Genomic DNA, 19,205 nt, shown 5'->3' with positions numbered 1-19,205 from the left:
ACTTGAGAGAGCTGTAGCACTATGAAGAAAATCAGACAAAGCAATGAACTGGTACAAAGATGAAAGAAAGGATGATTTTATAGGACGTGATGGGGAACAGCCCCATGAGGATGTGGCATCTGAAGAAACACAAGCCCTAAGGAACCCTAACTGTGTGAGGATTCACAGTGGGAAATTCCAGGCAGAAAATTCTAAACCATGCTAGAGGCTCCGAAATTGGGCGGGGTGGGGTTGTTTTGTTCAAGAGGAATACTGGCATAGCTGAAGAGTTCTGGAAAAGAAGAGTATTGCATGAAGATGACATCTCCTGTGAATCTGATTAGTGTGAGGCCTCCTCCTGCCTCTGATGCATCTGCTATGCTGCCAACAGTAAATTCTGAGACCGGCAACGCGGAAAACCAGACCTGGTGTGGTAGGTGGCCCCAGGAATTCATATACCCTGAAATCTGTGCTCTTAGGTTGTCATCCTTTACCAGATTTGGTCTCCATGACCAATAACACAGCAGACGTCATGGTAGGCCACTTCTGTGATTAGATTATGAAGGACCACGGCCTCTGTCTTCAATGTGCACTCCCCTCTCCCTTCTCTCTCTCTCTCTCTCCCTCTCTCTCCTTCTCATCTCTATCTCTATTTCTATCTGTGCTGCTCTCAAATCACTACTCTGCACAGCTGAGCTGCCAAATTGAGGCCACCCATAAAGAGAAGCCCATGTTGCAAAGAACTGAAGTCTGTAGTCTCTGGCCAGTGGGAAACACAACTGCCAACTGCCACCAGTGTGAGGTGACAGGCACATTTCCCAGCCAGCTCAAGCCTTTCTACAACCAGAAGCTTGTCCATGGCTTGACTGCAGCCTGGTGAGACACTCTCCCCCGCTGGGAAGTCAGCCTTTCCTGGGTTCCTGATCTGAGATCCTCTTAGACTAACAAACAAATAAAGATGTGAGTGAGAGAACAAACGAATAAAGCACCAGACAGGCAAACGAACAGAGGCTTGGCTTTTCTCCGACATCCAGCATTCATCTGAACTCTAAACCATCCCCATCTTTCACACTGTCCCTCAAAAAACACACCTAAGGGGATAATTCTGCTCTGAGGAAAGATGTGTCACAGAATCTAAAGGCTTTTCTCTGGGCAATCTTGTCTTTTTCAGAAGTTCATTACACATAATCAAGACGTGACTGTTTTAATAATTTTTATGCAAATGCACACCCAAAGAATTTAATTTTAGCACTCCTTGATATATCTCAGAAAAATGACCATAAAGGAACATTGTGAGAAAATTTATAATACTAACTTCTCTTTGTAACTGAAAAGAATTGATCATAGGATTGGCACACATCAAAATGTCTCTATCGGTTTGCTTGTAAGAGATGCATTTAATACATGTTATATTATAATCCTTACACACTTGTACATTCTCACAGATTGCCAGTCAAAAGATGAGTAGAAGATAAAATCACTGAAGACCCATTAAAGACCCAGCATCATTTTTTGTATCTCTGAGGAAATAAGTTATCTCTTCTTGAAATAGTAATAAAACTAAAGTTTTTTTCCCCTTTCCCTTTATATTGATTGAAAAGGCAAATAAAGAACAGTAGAAAGTTCTCCCAATGGCTCTAAGTTACAGATCTCGACTGGTAATCAAAAGGGATAATACACAGTGACTGTGGTTTATTTTTATTCAAGGCAGAACATTTATTTGCAATTCTCATTCTATCTATACCAAAATGAAAATAAAGTTCTCTGTATTTTATGTCTGTATTTGGTTCTTTAGATTTTTGTCTGTAAGTTAGAAAATGAACACATAAGATTAAAAATGAGTTTGAAAATGTTTTTTAAAATGTAAAATCTGTAACTGCTATATATATATATATATATATATAAACAGCCTACCAAGAGACTCTTACAATGTGTTCCTACGCCAAATGATGCATGTACATCATTCTACTCATTTTAATTTCGTTTAATTCTGGGCTGTGGTCTCAAAGCCCACAGAACACTCACGCACCAATTATGAGTATTGTTCCTCATTACTCTGAATTACTCAGAAGCTATCTCATGTGTATTCCATATTCTCAACTTAATCAAGCTTGAATTTATATTTACAATTTATATTTTTAAAATATGTATTTAAAAACCCAATCACCAGGCCGGGTGCGATAGCTCACACCTGTAATCCCAGAGGCTGAGGTGGGAGGATTGCTTGGGCTCAGGAGTTTGAGACCAGCCTGAGCAATAGCGAGACCCCCATCTCCACTAAAAATAAAAAACTGAGGCAAGAGGATCTCTTGAGCCCAAGAGTCTGCTGTGAGCTATGATGATGCCATGGCCCTCTATCCAGGGCGATAGTGAGACTCTGTCTTAAACAAACAAACCACCTCACCCCACCCCCAAACAACCTATGTCGGGTTCACTTTACATTTCAAATCGAAGCCACTGTGAGAGTGGCACGCTCCATATCTCTCCCTGACCCAAAGGTCCGAATTTGGATGAAGGGAACAACTGCTCTTTTCTCTTGGTTCAGTTTCTACTTAGCCTTGTTTCCACTTACTCTAAATGTGGAGAACAAAAGCGTTAGGGATGGGAATAGTGGCACTAGAAGCATTTGCAGGAGATTAATTCTTGAACAGTCAACACTCGGTCATGTTTCTACTCTTTTTCTACCCCTGGGGCAGGACCGGTAGCTTGGGTGAGGCCCATGCGTGATGCTTTAACTTAGAGAAAAGAGGACTCAAAAGCGCAGAACGGTGAGACATGGCGACATTTCCCCCTTTTTGTGGCTTTCTCCCCATATTCACTTACAAAGAAATACATAGATATTTTTTCCCTTATGTAAATATTTGAATTTAACCTATATTATTATTGAAAGTTATTTTTATAATTACACTATTATACTGCAATGACAAAATTTTCATATATAATCATGCATAAAAATGTACTTGAAAGTAGTTTTTTGATATATTGGTTAAAAACAATATAATTCAGCCTACTGTGATTAGAAAAAGGATTCCAAAAGTAAATAGTAAGATTAAGGTTTGGCAGAGCAGGGGAATGTCTCTAACTCTTGTTGAAGTGTTTGAAAAATTAATCACTCTACTCAGTATTTTTCTGTAATACTGCAGGTAGGTAATAATACCAACGTAGCACTTTCAATATTTTAATCATAACACATACAACTTGTACTGACTGACTGAAGTAGAAAAGCCCATTTTAAATAATTTTTGACTTTCAAAAATAATTATTTCTGTGCAATAAAAAATTCTATTGTTACATGTGACTTGGGCAAAGCAGGATGAAACGAAACATTTTATTGAATTAAACACTGCATAGAACTTCAAGGATTAGTGTTTACTTTAAAATATCCTGCATTTTTATATAGACAAAATTTTAAATACACTAGTAAATAGGAACAATTTGTAAGAATATATAACTTTTTTGCCAAACCATGTTAGAATTGCTTAAAAGTTTCTAATCTCTTCTGAAAATTTTGAGCACATTCTTAATTTAAAAACAGAAAAATATCACAATCCATAAATTAACTTGAGGAATGAAGCATCCTATTAGTTTTCAGCTATAAAAATGATAAATTCCTATGTTTAAATGCAATAATTTCCTGGTTTGTATCTTCAACCATGAGAAGAAACATGAATGGACGCTTTCTGCTTTGACTTGCCATTATTGTTTTATAAAGCAGGTACATCCTGAGCCTCTTACAGTGTACATGAAACATGCTTTCTTTTAGAAAAAAATCATTTACTCAATCAAAATGGCAAAATACAGCCACATAAAAATAAGTGGTTATTTCACAAACCACAATCAAAAGTCAAAAAATACACAGTGACTTACTTTGGTAGAGTTTTCAAGTGATTTTCTCTTAACTCCAAGATTCGCAATTTGACAAGTCTGTAGAAATGAATTTTTAAAATTACTTCTTAGTACTTTTGTGTACAAAGTTATTCTTATGGTAAACTATTATTATCGTTATCGAAACGACTATGCCCAAGATTTTTTCACAATGGGGTACAGATTTTAGAGAAATATACCAATTGCTTGTGAGTAGGGTTGCATCAACCCTGGATAATGACAAATATCACTTTCCTAAAAATATTTAAAGTATATCAAAGCTATCTTTGAGCCTCAGTTTTCTAAGTTCCATCTTTTATGAAACTATATTCACCGTTGTTTAATTTCACGCATTCAATAGATTATTAAATATATGCTAAATACCAGGTGCTGTGTTTGTCAGAATATAGCACTACTTTCTTTCAAAAAATTGTAAATAAACTTGAAAAGCAAATAGTATAGCATAGAGGTAAAAAAATTGGGGCTTTCTGGTAAAACAGATCTGGGTGAAATCCAAATTCATATTCTGTCTCTGTGACACTTGACAAATTCATTAACCCCTCCTAATTTTGGTTTCCTCGTCTCTAAGTTTGTGATAGTACCAAAAATACAAGGTTTTGAATATTAAATGAATATTAACTAAAGCATGATCCCTGGTACATCCTAAGTTTTAATAAGTGTTAGCTATTATTATTTTCATTAATTACACCATGGGAGAAATGTGATACCATACTAGATTTCATTGTCTGTCAGGTGCATATTTTAACATTTATGAAAAGGATATGAATTTGCAAATCTGTGGCATCACTGTCCTGTGACAATGCTGGGGCTGCGGACACCACAGGACGAGGGTATGAGGTGTTCATAGTTTCTGCTGTTTGAGTGATATCAAGAATACATTTCATACTTTATTACTTCCTAAGGTTTGCAGTCTAGAAAATAATAATTGTTATTCATGTCTCTATGGAACTTTAAAGTGTGTTCAAATGAGGCTCCCTTAGAGCAGATACTAATTTGATTCTCTAAATTCTTAATGTTTGAGAGAATGTTTCACCATTTGAACTTTTCTACTTAGAATCTCCTCTATTTACTGAGCTTTTACATATTCCTCTAAGTTTCTTTCCCTTTCCTTTTGGTTTTCCATCCTATCAAGTTAAATTTTAATCTTATAAATATTAATCTCTCTATGAAACACAGCAAGTCAGCAAAGGCAGGAAAATTGCTTGAGGCAAGGAGTTGAGGATCAACCTGGACAAAAATAGTAAGATTCTGTCTTCCCGCCAAAACAAATAAAATTAGCTGGGCATGCCCGTAGTCCCAGCTATTCCATAGCCTGAGGCAGAAACATCTTTTAAACCCAGGAGTTCAAGGTTACAATGAGCTATGATTGTGTCACTGTATTCCAGCCTAGGCAAGACAGTGAGAACTCTGTCTTAAAAAAAAAAAATTAAAAAAAAAAAAGAGGTTTTTTTCGTAAGGACATATAATGTCTATTTCTATAAAATTATAATAATAAAGCATATTTTGGCAGACAATGCAAACAAAATTAAATTCTAAGGGCTTTGGGATTGATACTATATTTTCCATTTGCCCAAATCTTTTATTCAAATTAGTGCTACTTAAAGAGAACTGATAAAAATTCAAAACAAAGAAAGTAGTAGGGTACTAATTAAATAATTTATGATTTGATAAATCAAAACTCTATCGTAGTGCCATGTCAGTACCAAAGGACAATGGTGGTTTATAGGGACAAATGCTGACTGGCCAATTCATTTAGAAGCCAAGCAAATGCTCTTATTAAAAAGCTCTGAATTTTGGAAACTGTTACAGTGTTGTGATACTGTCATCTACAGAAGTAGGGGACTTTGTGCTCTCAGGATGTACACGGAGGCTGCTATGTGTTAAGTGATGTCATCTTTCCACTGCCTCCTTAATATCCTATCAACAGATAGGTATCCAGTTATTCCCAGTCTGTTATTTGAACAACTTCAAAGATGATTATTTAAATAAATGCAATTGACAATAAATTTAAAACGTCACAGCTTTTAACTTTACTTAACTTTATGTTTAACTTAAACATATCTTTAATAAAGGTGTAAATAAAAATTACCCATAATTTCACTTCTAAAGAACTAGTCTTTTATCACATGCATATATTCAACCAATATATATATAATTCATATATAATAAATTCAACCAATCTTCTACACAGATGTGGGATTCTACTTTTTTGCATTGTAAATAACAAAAAATAAACTTGTTATGAACCTTCCTGTGATGTCTGATGATGATATGAGGCATTTCTAGAGATGAATTACAAATAAGATGGTTGTAAATATTTTCAAAAATTTTCAAAGCTTGTTCCTTGAGGAGGTCATAACATCCTCAGTCCTGTTAGCAGGACATGAGTTTCTCTGTCCTTGTACTCTAGAAACAGTGTTTTGCAATTCGCTAGAAGATAAAAGCCTTTTATTGTCATTTTAACTTTATTATAATTTACTATTTGTGCAGATATACTTTTTCATGTGTTCACCGGCCGTTTGTTTTATCACGAATTACTTACGCTTGTCATTCATTCATTTTCTCCCTGAGACCTTTGTTTTCATATTCACTGATAAGAATTCTATGTTAAAAATATAATTTGTTTTTCAAATGTGGTGGAAATATTTTCCCAGTTTATTGTTTGACTTTGATTTTTTTGGTTTTCTGTTATTATTTTATTTGTACTATAGGTCATCAAATGAACTTATTCATTTGTTATATTTTTCTTTATTTCTATGGCCATAAAGGTATTTCCCAACCCAAGAGCCATAAATATTCATGTGTATTTCTTTCCAGATCATTTCTGACTTTATTTTTTATATTTATCTCATTAATTCCTCTAGAATTTATTTGATTATTAATGCTATGTAAGGGCCTAATTTTACTTTAATTTTTGCAGAAGTTTTCATTAATTAACAGAATCTCATTTATTGAATAATAATGAGGCCTATCTTTAATCACAGCTGTCACTTTTGAAGTCTCAGCTACTGGCACTAGTAAAGCTCTTACCTAAGGGGAAATAAAATTGCATAATTTAAATTTCTTATTCTTACCTTCCAAAATTGGCTGGAAGAAATTCAAGAAAGGCGTCATTCAGGTAAAGCTGGGTCAAGTTTAGAAGTTGCGTGAAGCCATCAGGGAGTCTAAAAAGGAGTTAAAGGTTTAGTCACTGTATCAAAGTTGCCATAGAAACAGAACAAAAAAAGTGTATATATACAAGGAGAAAAAATAATAGAAATAAAATACATTTTCAACTCTCCCTTGGTATTATTGAGAAAATATATTGAGCATGTTGTTACAGCTTGAAAAATTGGCCTATTATTAAAATAAGTGGGCTTTCCCCACCCGCGTGCTATTCTACCCTGAGGTTTATGTCACTGCTGAAGTCAGCAGTGTCCTCTCTTACTGCCGGCCTAACCTCACGCACGCCAGTTAAGACTTTTTTTACAGAAATCTCAAATTATGTGGAACGTCTTCTCATTTTAAAATATTCCTTTTTCAAGATAATATCTACATACATAGGCAAGAATATCATCAAAATTTGCCTGCAGTTTGTTACAGTGAAGGTCAGAGCTGCCCCATGTAAAAGGGAAGGGGTACGTCGTCCCCTTTGCGGATAAGTTCTTTAATGCAACCTCCACATCTATGTACCTCATGATTCAAACTGTTCTAACTCATATTGATTAAAAATGAAGAAGAACATAGAATAATTAAATCAAATCATAAAGGGTTATGAGACATTAAAAACTGAGAAAACTTCCTTTGTTAAAATTGTGGAAATTAGATAAAGTAATCATTTGAAATATTGGATCATTTTCACTGAAAAAAAAAAAAGATTTAATTCCAGGATTTCCCAGAAGGCTTTTTCTTAGAAGGGGATTGACTTTTTTCCTATCAGTCAATTTCTACTTAAACATTTTTAATTTTTAATTCAGATTATGCTCTTTCATAAAATACTTTTAAATAGTCTTCAATTTTGCCTTCTCAAGTCACAACCTAGCTTTTTCCTAGCATTTACTGACAAAATTATTTAAGGAGCTGCCTATCCTCATTGTTTTTTTTTTACTGGCACTCAAACTATTATTTTCTGCCATGTACCCCAACTGTGTTACTGAAAACGTATTTGCCCAGGTCTGCCCTGACCTCAGAAGTCAAGTCCCCTGTTAGCCTCGCTCCACTTTTTGCCCCACACTGCCTGTCAACAGTTGACTGTTTCCTCTTTCTTTTCCTCCTCTTTCTTTTTCCTTCTTCTCCCCATACTGGGATATCCCAGGAGCTGAGTTTCGTGACATAGTTTCTTCCTCTGACCAATCTTTTGTTATAAAATATTTTATACATAAAAGAATAAATGTGCACCTACCACAGAATGAAGGAAGAGAACCAGTACCTTGGAATCCCTCTGAGTGCCTCTCCCTGACTACATCTTCCTATTTGCCCCACACATTCCTGAATGACATTTACTATTCTGCTTTCTAAACAGCTAATACTGATTTCATCTCCTAAAATATGTGTGGTTTTGCATGTTTTTGAACATTGTATAAATAAGATCATTCTTTGTGCATTTCCCTGAGGCTTATAAAAATTAGCATTAGAACTAAATGGGGTAAAGTTGAAAGCATCTCTTCGGAAGAACATTAATGTGCCCACTGTTGCCACTTTTGCCACGGTACTAGAAGTCCTAGCTCAAGAGCAGACAAGAGAATGACATAAAGGAGGTCAAAATGTTGCTTTTGCTGATAATATGATCTTGTACCTAAAAAAAATCCCAAAGAGTCCAATGCGACACTCCCGGAATTGATCAGTAAATTCAGCAAAATGTCAAGTTACAAAATCAATGACACAAATCAGTAGCATTTCCATATACCAATAACAATCATTCTGGAAGTCAAAGGTTCAATACTATTATTTGTCATAGCTACAAAGAAAATACTTAGGAATAAACTTAACCAAGGAGGTGAAAGATCTCTGCAAGGAGAACTGAGGAAAGAAATTAGAGATGACACAAAGGGAAAAACATGTGCTCGTGTGTCAGCAGAATCGGCACCATTAAAATGTCCACACCACCCAAAGTGGTTTACAGATTTAGCGTAATCCCCATCAAAATACTGCCACCATATTTAATAGATCCAGAAAAACAAATTCTACATTTCCTTTGGAACCAAAAGGAACCCAAACAGCCAAAGCAATATTAAGTAAAAACACAGAGATATCACATTACCAGACTAGAAGCCTGTCATAGCCAAAATAGCATGGTCTTGGTGCAAAAAGAGAGACCAGGCAGAGAACAAAGAACCCAGGAATAAAATCATCCACCTACAGTCAACTGATCTTCAACAGAGCAGACAACAACATACACTGGAGAAAAGATGCTCTGTTCAGTCCGTGGTGCTGGGAAAAGTGGAAGCCACTTGCAGAAGAAGGAAACAGGACCACCATCTCTCATTCCTCACGCGAGTCAATTCAAGAAAAATAAAAGACTTAAATGTAAAGCATAAAATCATAAAAATTCTAGAATAAAATGTAGGAAAAAATCTCTTTCAGTATCAGCCTAGGTGTAGAACTTATGACTAAGAGCCCAAAGGCAATTACAGCAACAACAAAAATAAATAAGGAGGGCTGGATTAAATTTAAAACTTCTGCACAGCCAAGAAAATAATCCATAGAGAAAACAGACAACTTATAAAACTGGAGAAAATATTCTCAAGCTATATATATATATACATATCTGGGGCTACTAGTCAGAATCTACAAAAAAAAAAAAATAATAAAAATAAAAATCAGCAAGGGGAAAACTCCCCCCATAAACACTGCATTAAAAAGTGGGCTAAACACGTGGCCATAAGTTTTTTTCAAAAGAAGATAGAAAAATGGTCATAAATATATGAAAAAATGCTCAGGGTCACTAATCACCAGGGAAATGAAAATTAAAACCACAGTGAGATATCACCTTACCCCTATTAGAATGGCCTTTATTAAAAAGTGCAAAAACAACAGATGCTGGTGTGGATTCAGAGAAAAAGGAACGATTACACGTTTTGGTGAGACTGCAAATTAGTTCAGTCTCTATGGCAAAAAGTTTGGAGGGTTCTTGAAGAAATAACAGCATTGATTTAGTAATCCTGTGAATGGGAATCTACCCAAAAGATAAAAGTCATTTTGTCAAGAGACACCTGCACTTGAATGTTCATTGAAGCACAATTCACAATTGCAAAGATGTAGAATCAGGCCAAGTGCCTATCAACTCATGAGCACGTTAACATGTGGGATATATGTGTATTCACCATGGAGTACTACTTAGCCATAAAAATAAATGAATTAATGTCTTTTGTAGCAATTTGGATGGAACTGGAGACCATTATGCTATGTGAAGAATCTCAAGATAGAAAACCAAACACCAGGGCGGCACCTGTGGCTCATGGTGTAGGGTGCCGGCCCCATATACTGGGGGTGGCAGGTTCAAACTTGGCCCTGGCCAAAACTGCAAAAAAAAAAGAAAAAGAAAACTAAACACCATGAGTATTGTCTAATAATTTGGAATTCGAGAAGGGAGTGGGGTGGAGGGAGTAAGACCTACCTAACAGGTGCAATGAACACAATTCAAGTGTTGGTTGAACATATGGCCCTTCCTCAATCAAGCATTATTGCAGCTAGCATGCAACAAAAACAATTGTACCCTCTTAATATAAAAAAATAGCATTATGTTTTCAAAAATTCATTCATTTTGATGGCACTGATTGGCTTTCATAGCCAGTACTGTTCTATTATACGAATACACGAATTATTCACCATTTTCTTTCTACTGAGCACTATAGCTATGTCTAGCTTTTCATTTTGGTATTGCAAACATTCCTTCTGTGAATATTTTTGAACACACTTAGTGGTGTACCTTTATAAGACATGACTTAGGCTGTTCCCTAGAAGCAGCGTCACTAGAATAGTATGATAGGAAATGCAAGTTTAGCCCTAGTAGATGTAGCCACATTTTATTCAGCGTATTTCCACACATGTATAATCAAAGCATCAATGATTAAGGACTTATTTTTGCATGTCCTTCTTAACCCTTGGTTTTGTTAGATTTTTTTTTCTTTTGCCAGTTTGGTAGATGTAAAATAGTAAAAATCATCATTTCCTTGATTAGTTATGAACGTAAGTTTATTCTTAGTTTGTGTCTCCTCTTCTGTGAATTCCACGTTAACTTATTTTGCCGATTTTCCTGTTGATGGCCCACCTTCAGTTCCCTGTTGTGTTATTTTGGTGCACCCTGAAGCAACTCCTGATTGCCATTCCCCTGTTCTCTGAGGCTCTTTTTCAGGATCCTGCTGGATCCTGCTCTGTTCGTGGGAGTGGGGGTCTACAATTTCAGGGAACTACTGTCATTCAGGAACAGTCCTCAGCTAACAACTATCAGCAATATAAATATCGTGGTTCCCCCTCCCACTGTGTTTGACAGCTCTGCATGTGTGTTTCACACTTTTCCCAGAGTTTCCGGAGGGATGAAGGTCCAGTGGCCCCTGCTAGGAAGGGGCTTAGTAACACACCCTCAACAGGCGTCCCTGGGATCATCTCCTAAATGCAAGGCTGCTGCTTGCCTTGTATTCTAAGTACTTGCCTCTGGGAATCCAAACTAAACACCACTGATATCTTTATATTGATTAATAGCGATTCTCTGCACATTCTCAGGAGAAAACTCTCACTCAATGTCACCAGTAAGTTCTTGGAAACTTTAAACAAAACAAGAATAAAAATATCGATCTTTCTTTTGTCACCAATGTTTTCACAAACCAGTGTTGAAGGAAGTGACACTATTCCAGCAGCTGATGTACATCGTTTTGCTTAAAGTTGCAGTTTCCCAGAACCCATCAGTGACGTGAGCATCAGATGAGTGCCCAGACTCACCACACACTGATGTGATGTTGGTTATTTTTGTTGCAAATGTATCATTTGTATTTTGGGGTTGGATTTTTGGGGTATGGTTTCACAGATCATGTTTCTATGTTTGCTCTTAAGAGAGATAGGACTCACGAAAGCAGATAGTGAAGAATAATCTAATTTTTTTTATTAAATCATAGCTGTGTACATTGATATGACCATGGGGCATCATACACTAGCTTCATAGACCGTTTGACACATTTTCATCACAGTGGTTAACATAGCCTTCCTGGCATTTTCTTAGTTACTGTGCCAAGACATTTACATTCCACATTTACTAAGTTTCATATATACCCTTGTAAGATGCACCGCTGGTGTAATCCACCAATCCCCTTCCCTCTACCCATCTCTCCCCTCCCTCCCCTCCCTTTCCCCCTTCCCCCTATTCTTAGGTTGTAACTGGGTTATAGCTTTCATGTGAAAACCCTAAATTAGTTTCATAGTAGGGCTGAGTACATTGGGTACTTTCTCTTCCATTCTTGAGATACTTTACTAAGAACAATATGTTCCAGCTCCATCCATGTAAACATGAAAGAGGTAAAGTCTCCATCTTTCTTTAAGGCTGCATAATATTCCATGGTGTACATATACCACAATCTATTAATCCATTCGTGGATCGATGGGCACTTGGGCTTCTTCCATGACTTAGCAATTATGAATTGGGCTGCAATAAACATTCTGATTTTGATTGCCTGTTGTTTTCAAAGTAAGAAAGGCAAGAAAGGCTGGAAGGCAGGGGAAGAGTTAGAGCTTTTAAAAGGAAGGGGTGAGACGACCCCTGAGAAGGGCGACGGGGGTGGACGTGTCGTGGAACAAACACTGTGTACTGGGAGTGTCAGAAGGTGACACCTGAGAATAGTAGCAGGGGGCAGAATTTAGAGGCCTTGAATGCTGAACTCAAAGGTCTGAACTTGATCTTCTGATATTAAGAAAAGACCTTAGGTGTGTCATTAATTTTCCCTTTGTTTTCTTTTGTTGTGATGCATTAGAGCTCACATCTGGATGGTATGACAGTCTTTACGATAATGGCTTCTGGTGTTAAATAGATATCAATTGACATTTAACGACTGTCTTCCTTTGATGTCTTTAGTTTCTTTAGTTACTCAGAAGAAGGCATTGTTTATGACTTTTCAGATGAGAAGAGCATTATGATGCATCTGAAAGTAGGAGAATGTTAAAGCAGCAATCTAATAATTTATTTAAAAGCATCACTACTAATAAGTTAAGAGGCTTTTAAAATGCTGATTTTCGCATTATGGGTACATTTTGAACGACTCAGCTTCCCTCAGTCCACTGCTCCTCATGTGAAATAATACAAATTCCTTGATCAGAAACATATTTTTTAATCACTACTCTGGCAATGCTTATGCCTTAGAAGAACCTGGCTTATTTCACAGAATTCTTATTTTAAGAATTAACCACATTTTTCAGATTCCAAGTGCAAAATGGTACTATTTAAAATAGATTGTATAAAAAACAAGCATATAAAGTAAGATAGTTTTTCATCTGGTTATTAGCTAAGATGTACTGACATTTTATGTTGGACATTTCTTCTTAAAAGTGAAGAGCTTATATTTTATATGTATGTGTACATCAACCATGTTGGAGTGAATGGCTCAATCAGAGCTCTCGGAAACTCTGAATCCTGGGCTCAAGCAAGCCTCCTGGTGTAGACTCCCGGGTACCTAGGACTATAGGTATATGCCACCACACACAGATAATTTTTTAATTTTATTGTAGAGATGGAGTCTTGCTGAGTTTCCCAGGCTGGTCTCCAACTCCTGGCTTCAAGCGATCCTCCTGCCTTGGCCTCCGAAAGTGCTGGAATTATAAGACTGAGCCACTGTGCTTGGCCAGCAGCTATATTTTTTATTTTCGTCAACATAGCATATTGAATGGTTACTTTGCACTTAGTTTCAAAATTAATGTCTTCTTCATTTCCTTATAGGGTTCTCTTTATAGATTTAGTAAAAGGCTCACCAACTATGCTTTATACCAGTACTGGAGATTTTCTATTCTTAAGGTAAATTATAAATTATTTGAGGATAAAGAATTTTAGCATTTAAGAGTAAAGTATCTATAATTGTCCTTTGAAAACAAAAGGCAATCAGTATCAGACCATTTGAAAAGCACACATCTAGTCACTAAGTGGCTAAAATAACTTTATCCTTAAATCTAGGTACATCTGTGGCTTCTAGCAGAGCTGGAGACTGCAATTGTCACGCATGTCTTTCCAATCTCCTATTAATTGTTTTAACATCACTGCAAACTTGTATCATTATCTGTCCCTTTAATTTATAATTATCTTTCACTTTTGCTGTATAAAAACTTAAAAGGGAGCCATTATTAAATAAATATTAAATCAAAAAGAGTAAACAGAGATGATTTAGGCATACGGTCACCCCACATGAATGTACAGTAACATTCATGTCATCCCAGGAGACATGCCATGGCTATAATTTACTAGTTGTTCCTCGTTGTTGAGCATTAAATTTTTCAAAATGTGTATTTTAATTTATTACCGCATAAAAGTGCTTTTTCAGATATGGTTAAATACAGTAAGGAACTCAGGAATTTAAACACTGACTTCATCCATCTTTATCTGTAAATAAGTAGTAATAGCTTCCTGTATAATGAGATTGCTGTGAAAATAAAAAAAGGAAATAGTTTCCCTAAGATCCTGGGACATGGTAGGTTCTCTGCAACGTTAGCTCTGGGCTTCCTCATTGCATAGTCATTTTCAATTTGATTGTGATAATTTTCATCAGTGATTTAGTTAAGATGTTCAGGCTATAATATAAAGCTCACAATAAATTCACTAGACATAAAACTGCAATGCTAACCCTCAAACCTCTAACTTTTATATTGTAGGATTTCATGACCTAATACTTTACATATTTCATAGGGCAAAGAAAATAACATAAAAGCAGTACAGAAAAATCAGTGCAACTTAAATCTGGTTTTTTGAAAATAAAATAAAATTAAAAATGTGTAGTCAGATTAACCAAGCAAAAACAGAAAAAAAGATACAAATTTCCAATAACAGGAAGGAAAAGGGGGCATCACTAGATACCCTGTAGATATTAAAGGACCAGTAAAGAAACTCTTTAACTCATGATATGCCAATGAACTTGAAAATTTACATAACGTGGACAAACTCCTGGAAAACACAAGCTGCTAAATATAACTCACGAATGAATAGGTAGTTTGAATAGCCCTATAAGCATGTATTAAGAAAATTAAATTTGTAATTAAAAACTTTCTCATAATGAAACTCCAGGCTTAGATTGCTGCACTCACATATTCTCCAATATGTAATGAATAGATGACATGAATTCTATACAAAGGCTCAGAGAAAATAGAGGATTTCCCAACTCTTTTTATCAAGCCAGTTTTACCTTGATAGCAAAATCAGACAAAGGAATTGCAAGGGAAGAATCTTCAGACTATTATGCCTTATCAATATAGATGGAAAAATGCTTAACAAATTACATCAAATCAGAGCCATCAATATGTGAAAAGAGCAATACTGCATAATCAAGTAGGGGTTATCCCTGGAATGTAAGATTGGAATGTCATTCAAAATCAATGTGTAAGTAAATTTGTAGGCTGACATCTATAAAATATTGATCAAGGGAATTTTAACAGACCTAAATAAGTGTGGAGATCTACTATGCTTAGGGATAACAATATTCAATATTTCTGAGATTTTGTTTCTGCTCAAATTGATCTACAGATTCACTATAATCCTTACGAAAGTTCTGGTGGGTTTTAACATTTTTGTGGAAATTAGCAAGCTGGTTACAGAACTGATATAGAAGATCAAAGGGAATAGACTAGACCACATATTTTTAATAGAGAAAAACAAAGTTGAAGGACTCATATTCCTTGATTTCATGACTTACTATAGTGTAAATTATAATAAGACAGTATATAATTCATGTAAGGATAAGCATATAGATTAACCTAACAAAATGAAAAATCCAGAAATGGACGCATGTGATCAACTGATTTATAACAATGGATCCATGTAATTCCATGGAAAGAGGACGACTGCTTCAACAAGAGGCCCTGAAACTATTAGAGAGCCAGGGTAGAGGGATGAGTCAAGACCCTCACATCTTTCACATACACAAAAATCAACTCTGAGGATAAAACCTAAAATGTGAAAGTTTCAGAGAAGAGCATAAGGGAAAACCATTATGACTACAAGTTTAGCAAAAATCTCTGAGGGAGGAAATAAGAGCATAAATCTTAAAAAAAGTATTAAATCGGACTTCATTAAAATGTAAAACTTCTACTTTAAAGGTACTACTTAGAAAAGAGAGATAAGCTACAGAAGAGGAGCAGATATCTGCTCAGAGATCCTCGCTAAGCACCTGCACCCAGAATATGAGATTCTTACAATTCAGTAAGAAAAAGGCAAGCTAAGGAAAATGGACAAAATATTTGAATCTGTGCCAAAGATGCAAAACGGATTGTAAATAAGCACGTGGAAAGATGTAATAATCAGACATTATAAATATAGTGAAATATAGCCACACCTACTATACTAGCTAAAATAGAAAAAACTGAAAAACAGATAGAACCAAATTTGGACAAAGATGAGCACAACAGAAACCCTAATATATTGCTGGTGGGTTGCACCATTGAATGGCTTTCTTGAAAGCAGTTTGGAAGTTTCCAATAAGCTTAAACATGCACATGGGACACTGCTCAGAAAAATACTCCTAGGTACTTACCCAATGGATACAAAAAGGTATGCCAGACAAACACCGGGGCATCATTTATACCAGCCTTATTGGAAAACTGAAGACATTCCAAAGTGTAACAAGTTATAAATAGATACACAAATAATGTATCTGTTATACTGTTACAAAGAGTCCTACACCTAGCAATAAAGGGAAAGGAAGGACTGATCATTGAGGCAAAAGGGCGGTGCCTGTGGCTCAGCGGGTAGGGCGCCGGCCCCATATGCCGAGGGTGGCGGGTTCAAACCCAGCCCCGGCCAAACTGCAACAAAAAAATAGCCGGGCGTTGTGGCGGGCGCCTGTAGTCCCAGCTACTTGGGAGGCTGAGTCAAGACAATCGCCTTAGCCCAAGGATTTGGAGGTTGCTGTGAGCTGTGTGATGCCATGGCACTCTACTGAGGGCGATAAGGTGAGACTCTGTCTCTACAAAAAAAAAGGAATAAATCTAAAAATCTTTATTTTAGGTAAAAGAAGTCAGACATACAAGTAATATGACATTTATATGTCATTTGGGAAAAGACAAAACAATGGAGAGAGTAATCAGATCATTGGGTGATGGGACTGATGGGGTGATGCAGAGGTTCTGTGACTGTACACATTTTTCAACATTCATTGAATACCTAAAAGTATGAATTTTGCTGTATGTAAATTATGTTAAAAAACATGACTATTTAAATTGATTTTTCTCTAATTTTTATACATTTCCAAATTGGTGTTTATAGTATCATGCATTTTTGATGAACTATATCACATTTATTTATCTTTTAAAAAGTTACACTTTTAAGAGGAACTCAGAGACATATCCAGCATGAGCATAGACTTTAAACTCATGAAATCTGTAATTCATCACCTGACTTTCATTCCCAAAGATCTAGCATTATTCCTGAATAAGATGAGCTATTTGAATTTTAAAATTGGGAATAAAACAATTCAACACGTATTCTGGATTTTACGACTCAAGTCAGGGACATAGTTTTAGCTCTGGTGTGAGAGAGTAGTAACATCTATTTCATTGAGTGTTGAAAAAATTGCATTTTGGTCTAAGAATTTGGGGACAGCTTTTCAGGGCCCTGTTTTGTTTTATTTACCCTCCATATTCTAACTTTTAAGGTAGAAAAATTATAATTTTCAAACACATTTTATTGCTTAATGTTCTACATTTCCTACTAAAGACCTCAAATTAGTTCATAAAGGATTCAGTGTGAAGACCTCCAGCTAAACTTCCCTTTCATCTTCCACATTTCATACCTGGTCTCAGCTACAACCTCTTCCCACCATCCACAGAAAATCTGCTCCCTACGCCTTCCTTTTAACTCTATCCGTATCAAATTTCCCATCAATTTCTCTTTGGTTAGCTTCTTTGTATCTTCTAAAACCCTCCATGCCCTGAAAGCCTTTCCAATGGCTTCCGTTACTCCGAGACTCCCCAATTCCATGAGGACACAAGACAGGAGTTTTTCTGAAACTCTACTGTTTGCTTTATGTGATAAAAACACATGGTTCAATGATATTATGGTTCAGGTACATGACTCTTCCAGTCCATTCATTTATGGTTTCTTAGTCTACTGGGTTTCATAGGCCTTTGTCACTACACGACACTTAAAATTTGTCAACAGGATCACAGGCTGCGTCCCACTGTCCCATGGCATTTCTTAACTAATGCATCTCAAACCACAAACTCCCGCTTTCTGATCACAGCATCTCTACCTCCCAGGTCCCCCGTTTTCACAGGATCATCCCTTTGCTCTTGCTGCAGTCTCTGGCATTCAAGCACTATTTCTAGTTTCGCTCAGTCACTATTAACTACACAGTCATTTATTTTTATGCACTCATCAAAACCCTAAACTTCTGCACTGTCTCTAGCTTCCTCCAGGTTCTTGATGACCCCCCATGACAAGACTAATAACTTTTCTTAGTTTCAATTCTCATTCATGGAATGTTGCCTGAAAGTTACAGAAAAAAAATTAAAATGATGACATAGTTTGCTTCAAAGTAATGTCATCTTCTGCCAATGGGGCCTTCATTGCTACTCAGCAATGCTTTTAATCATCTTTTATCAAACTATGCTGATATAATTATTTCATTCCTATCAATTCTATTAAATGCTACACCATTGTTAGATTTAAAGTTCAATTATTTGTGAATTTCATCTATCTTGGTACATTATTTTCCAATGAAAACATACATATAAATAAAATTGAATCACCCATACTCACTTAGAAATGGGATTGACACTGGCTTCAATAATTGTTAAACACTTACAGCACTTTATGTTTTCGGGAAATTCTTGTACACCTAAAATGTGAAAAAAACAAAAGCATATGAAAAAGTTCTAGCAAATATTCTTTATACTTCTAATATTAAGAATAATTATTAAAAATATGAGTCAAAACACCATTTATAATAATCACTTAATTAGGAATAATCATTTAATTAGGAATAATAACTTAATAACTTAATAGCATATCAGGTCATATACTATAGACACGTTTTCTAATAAGAGTTGAATGTTGAATAATACTTTATGATAATAACAATTGGAAATTGGATATAAAATTGAGAACAATTGTATTTTTGGCCTAGGCAAGAACTTAGACATTTAATAACCCAAAGAAATAATAATAGTTTAAGCTATTTGGT

The 19,205-nt window shown here is 35.8% G+C and overlaps 1 protein-coding gene across 14 annotated transcripts in view; it reads right to left on the bottom strand.

Annotated features, from left to right (window-relative positions):
* Positions 1-19,205, bottom strand: part of LRRC7 (leucine rich repeat containing 7) — a 626,043-nt gene that overhangs the window by 267,770 nt on the left and 339,068 nt on the right. For all 14 annotated transcript variants that reach the window (XR_008380264.1, XM_053592544.1, XM_053592545.1 and 11 more), the window contains 3 exons: positions 18,782-18,860; positions 6,939-7,028; positions 3,847-3,903 (listed from right to left, as the gene is read on the bottom strand). Coding sequence is in view for 13 of the 14 variants with exons in the window: in XM_053592544.1 (XP_053448519.1) it covers positions 3,847-3,903; positions 6,939-7,028; positions 18,782-18,860 (226 nt within the window). In the remaining variant the exon portion in view is untranslated. The remainder of the gene's footprint in view (positions 1-3,846; positions 3,904-6,938; positions 7,029-18,781; positions 18,861-19,205) is intronic.

Source organism: Nycticebus coucang, chromosome 5 (assembly GCF_027406575.1).
Source record: "Nycticebus coucang isolate mNycCou1 chromosome 5, mNycCou1.pri, whole genome shotgun sequence".
NCBI classification, from domain to species: domain Eukaryota; kingdom Metazoa; phylum Chordata; class Mammalia; order Primates; family Lorisidae; genus Nycticebus; species Nycticebus coucang.
Note: the sequence above shows the minus strand (reverse complement) of the source record. Positions and strands in the feature narration are given on the sequence as shown.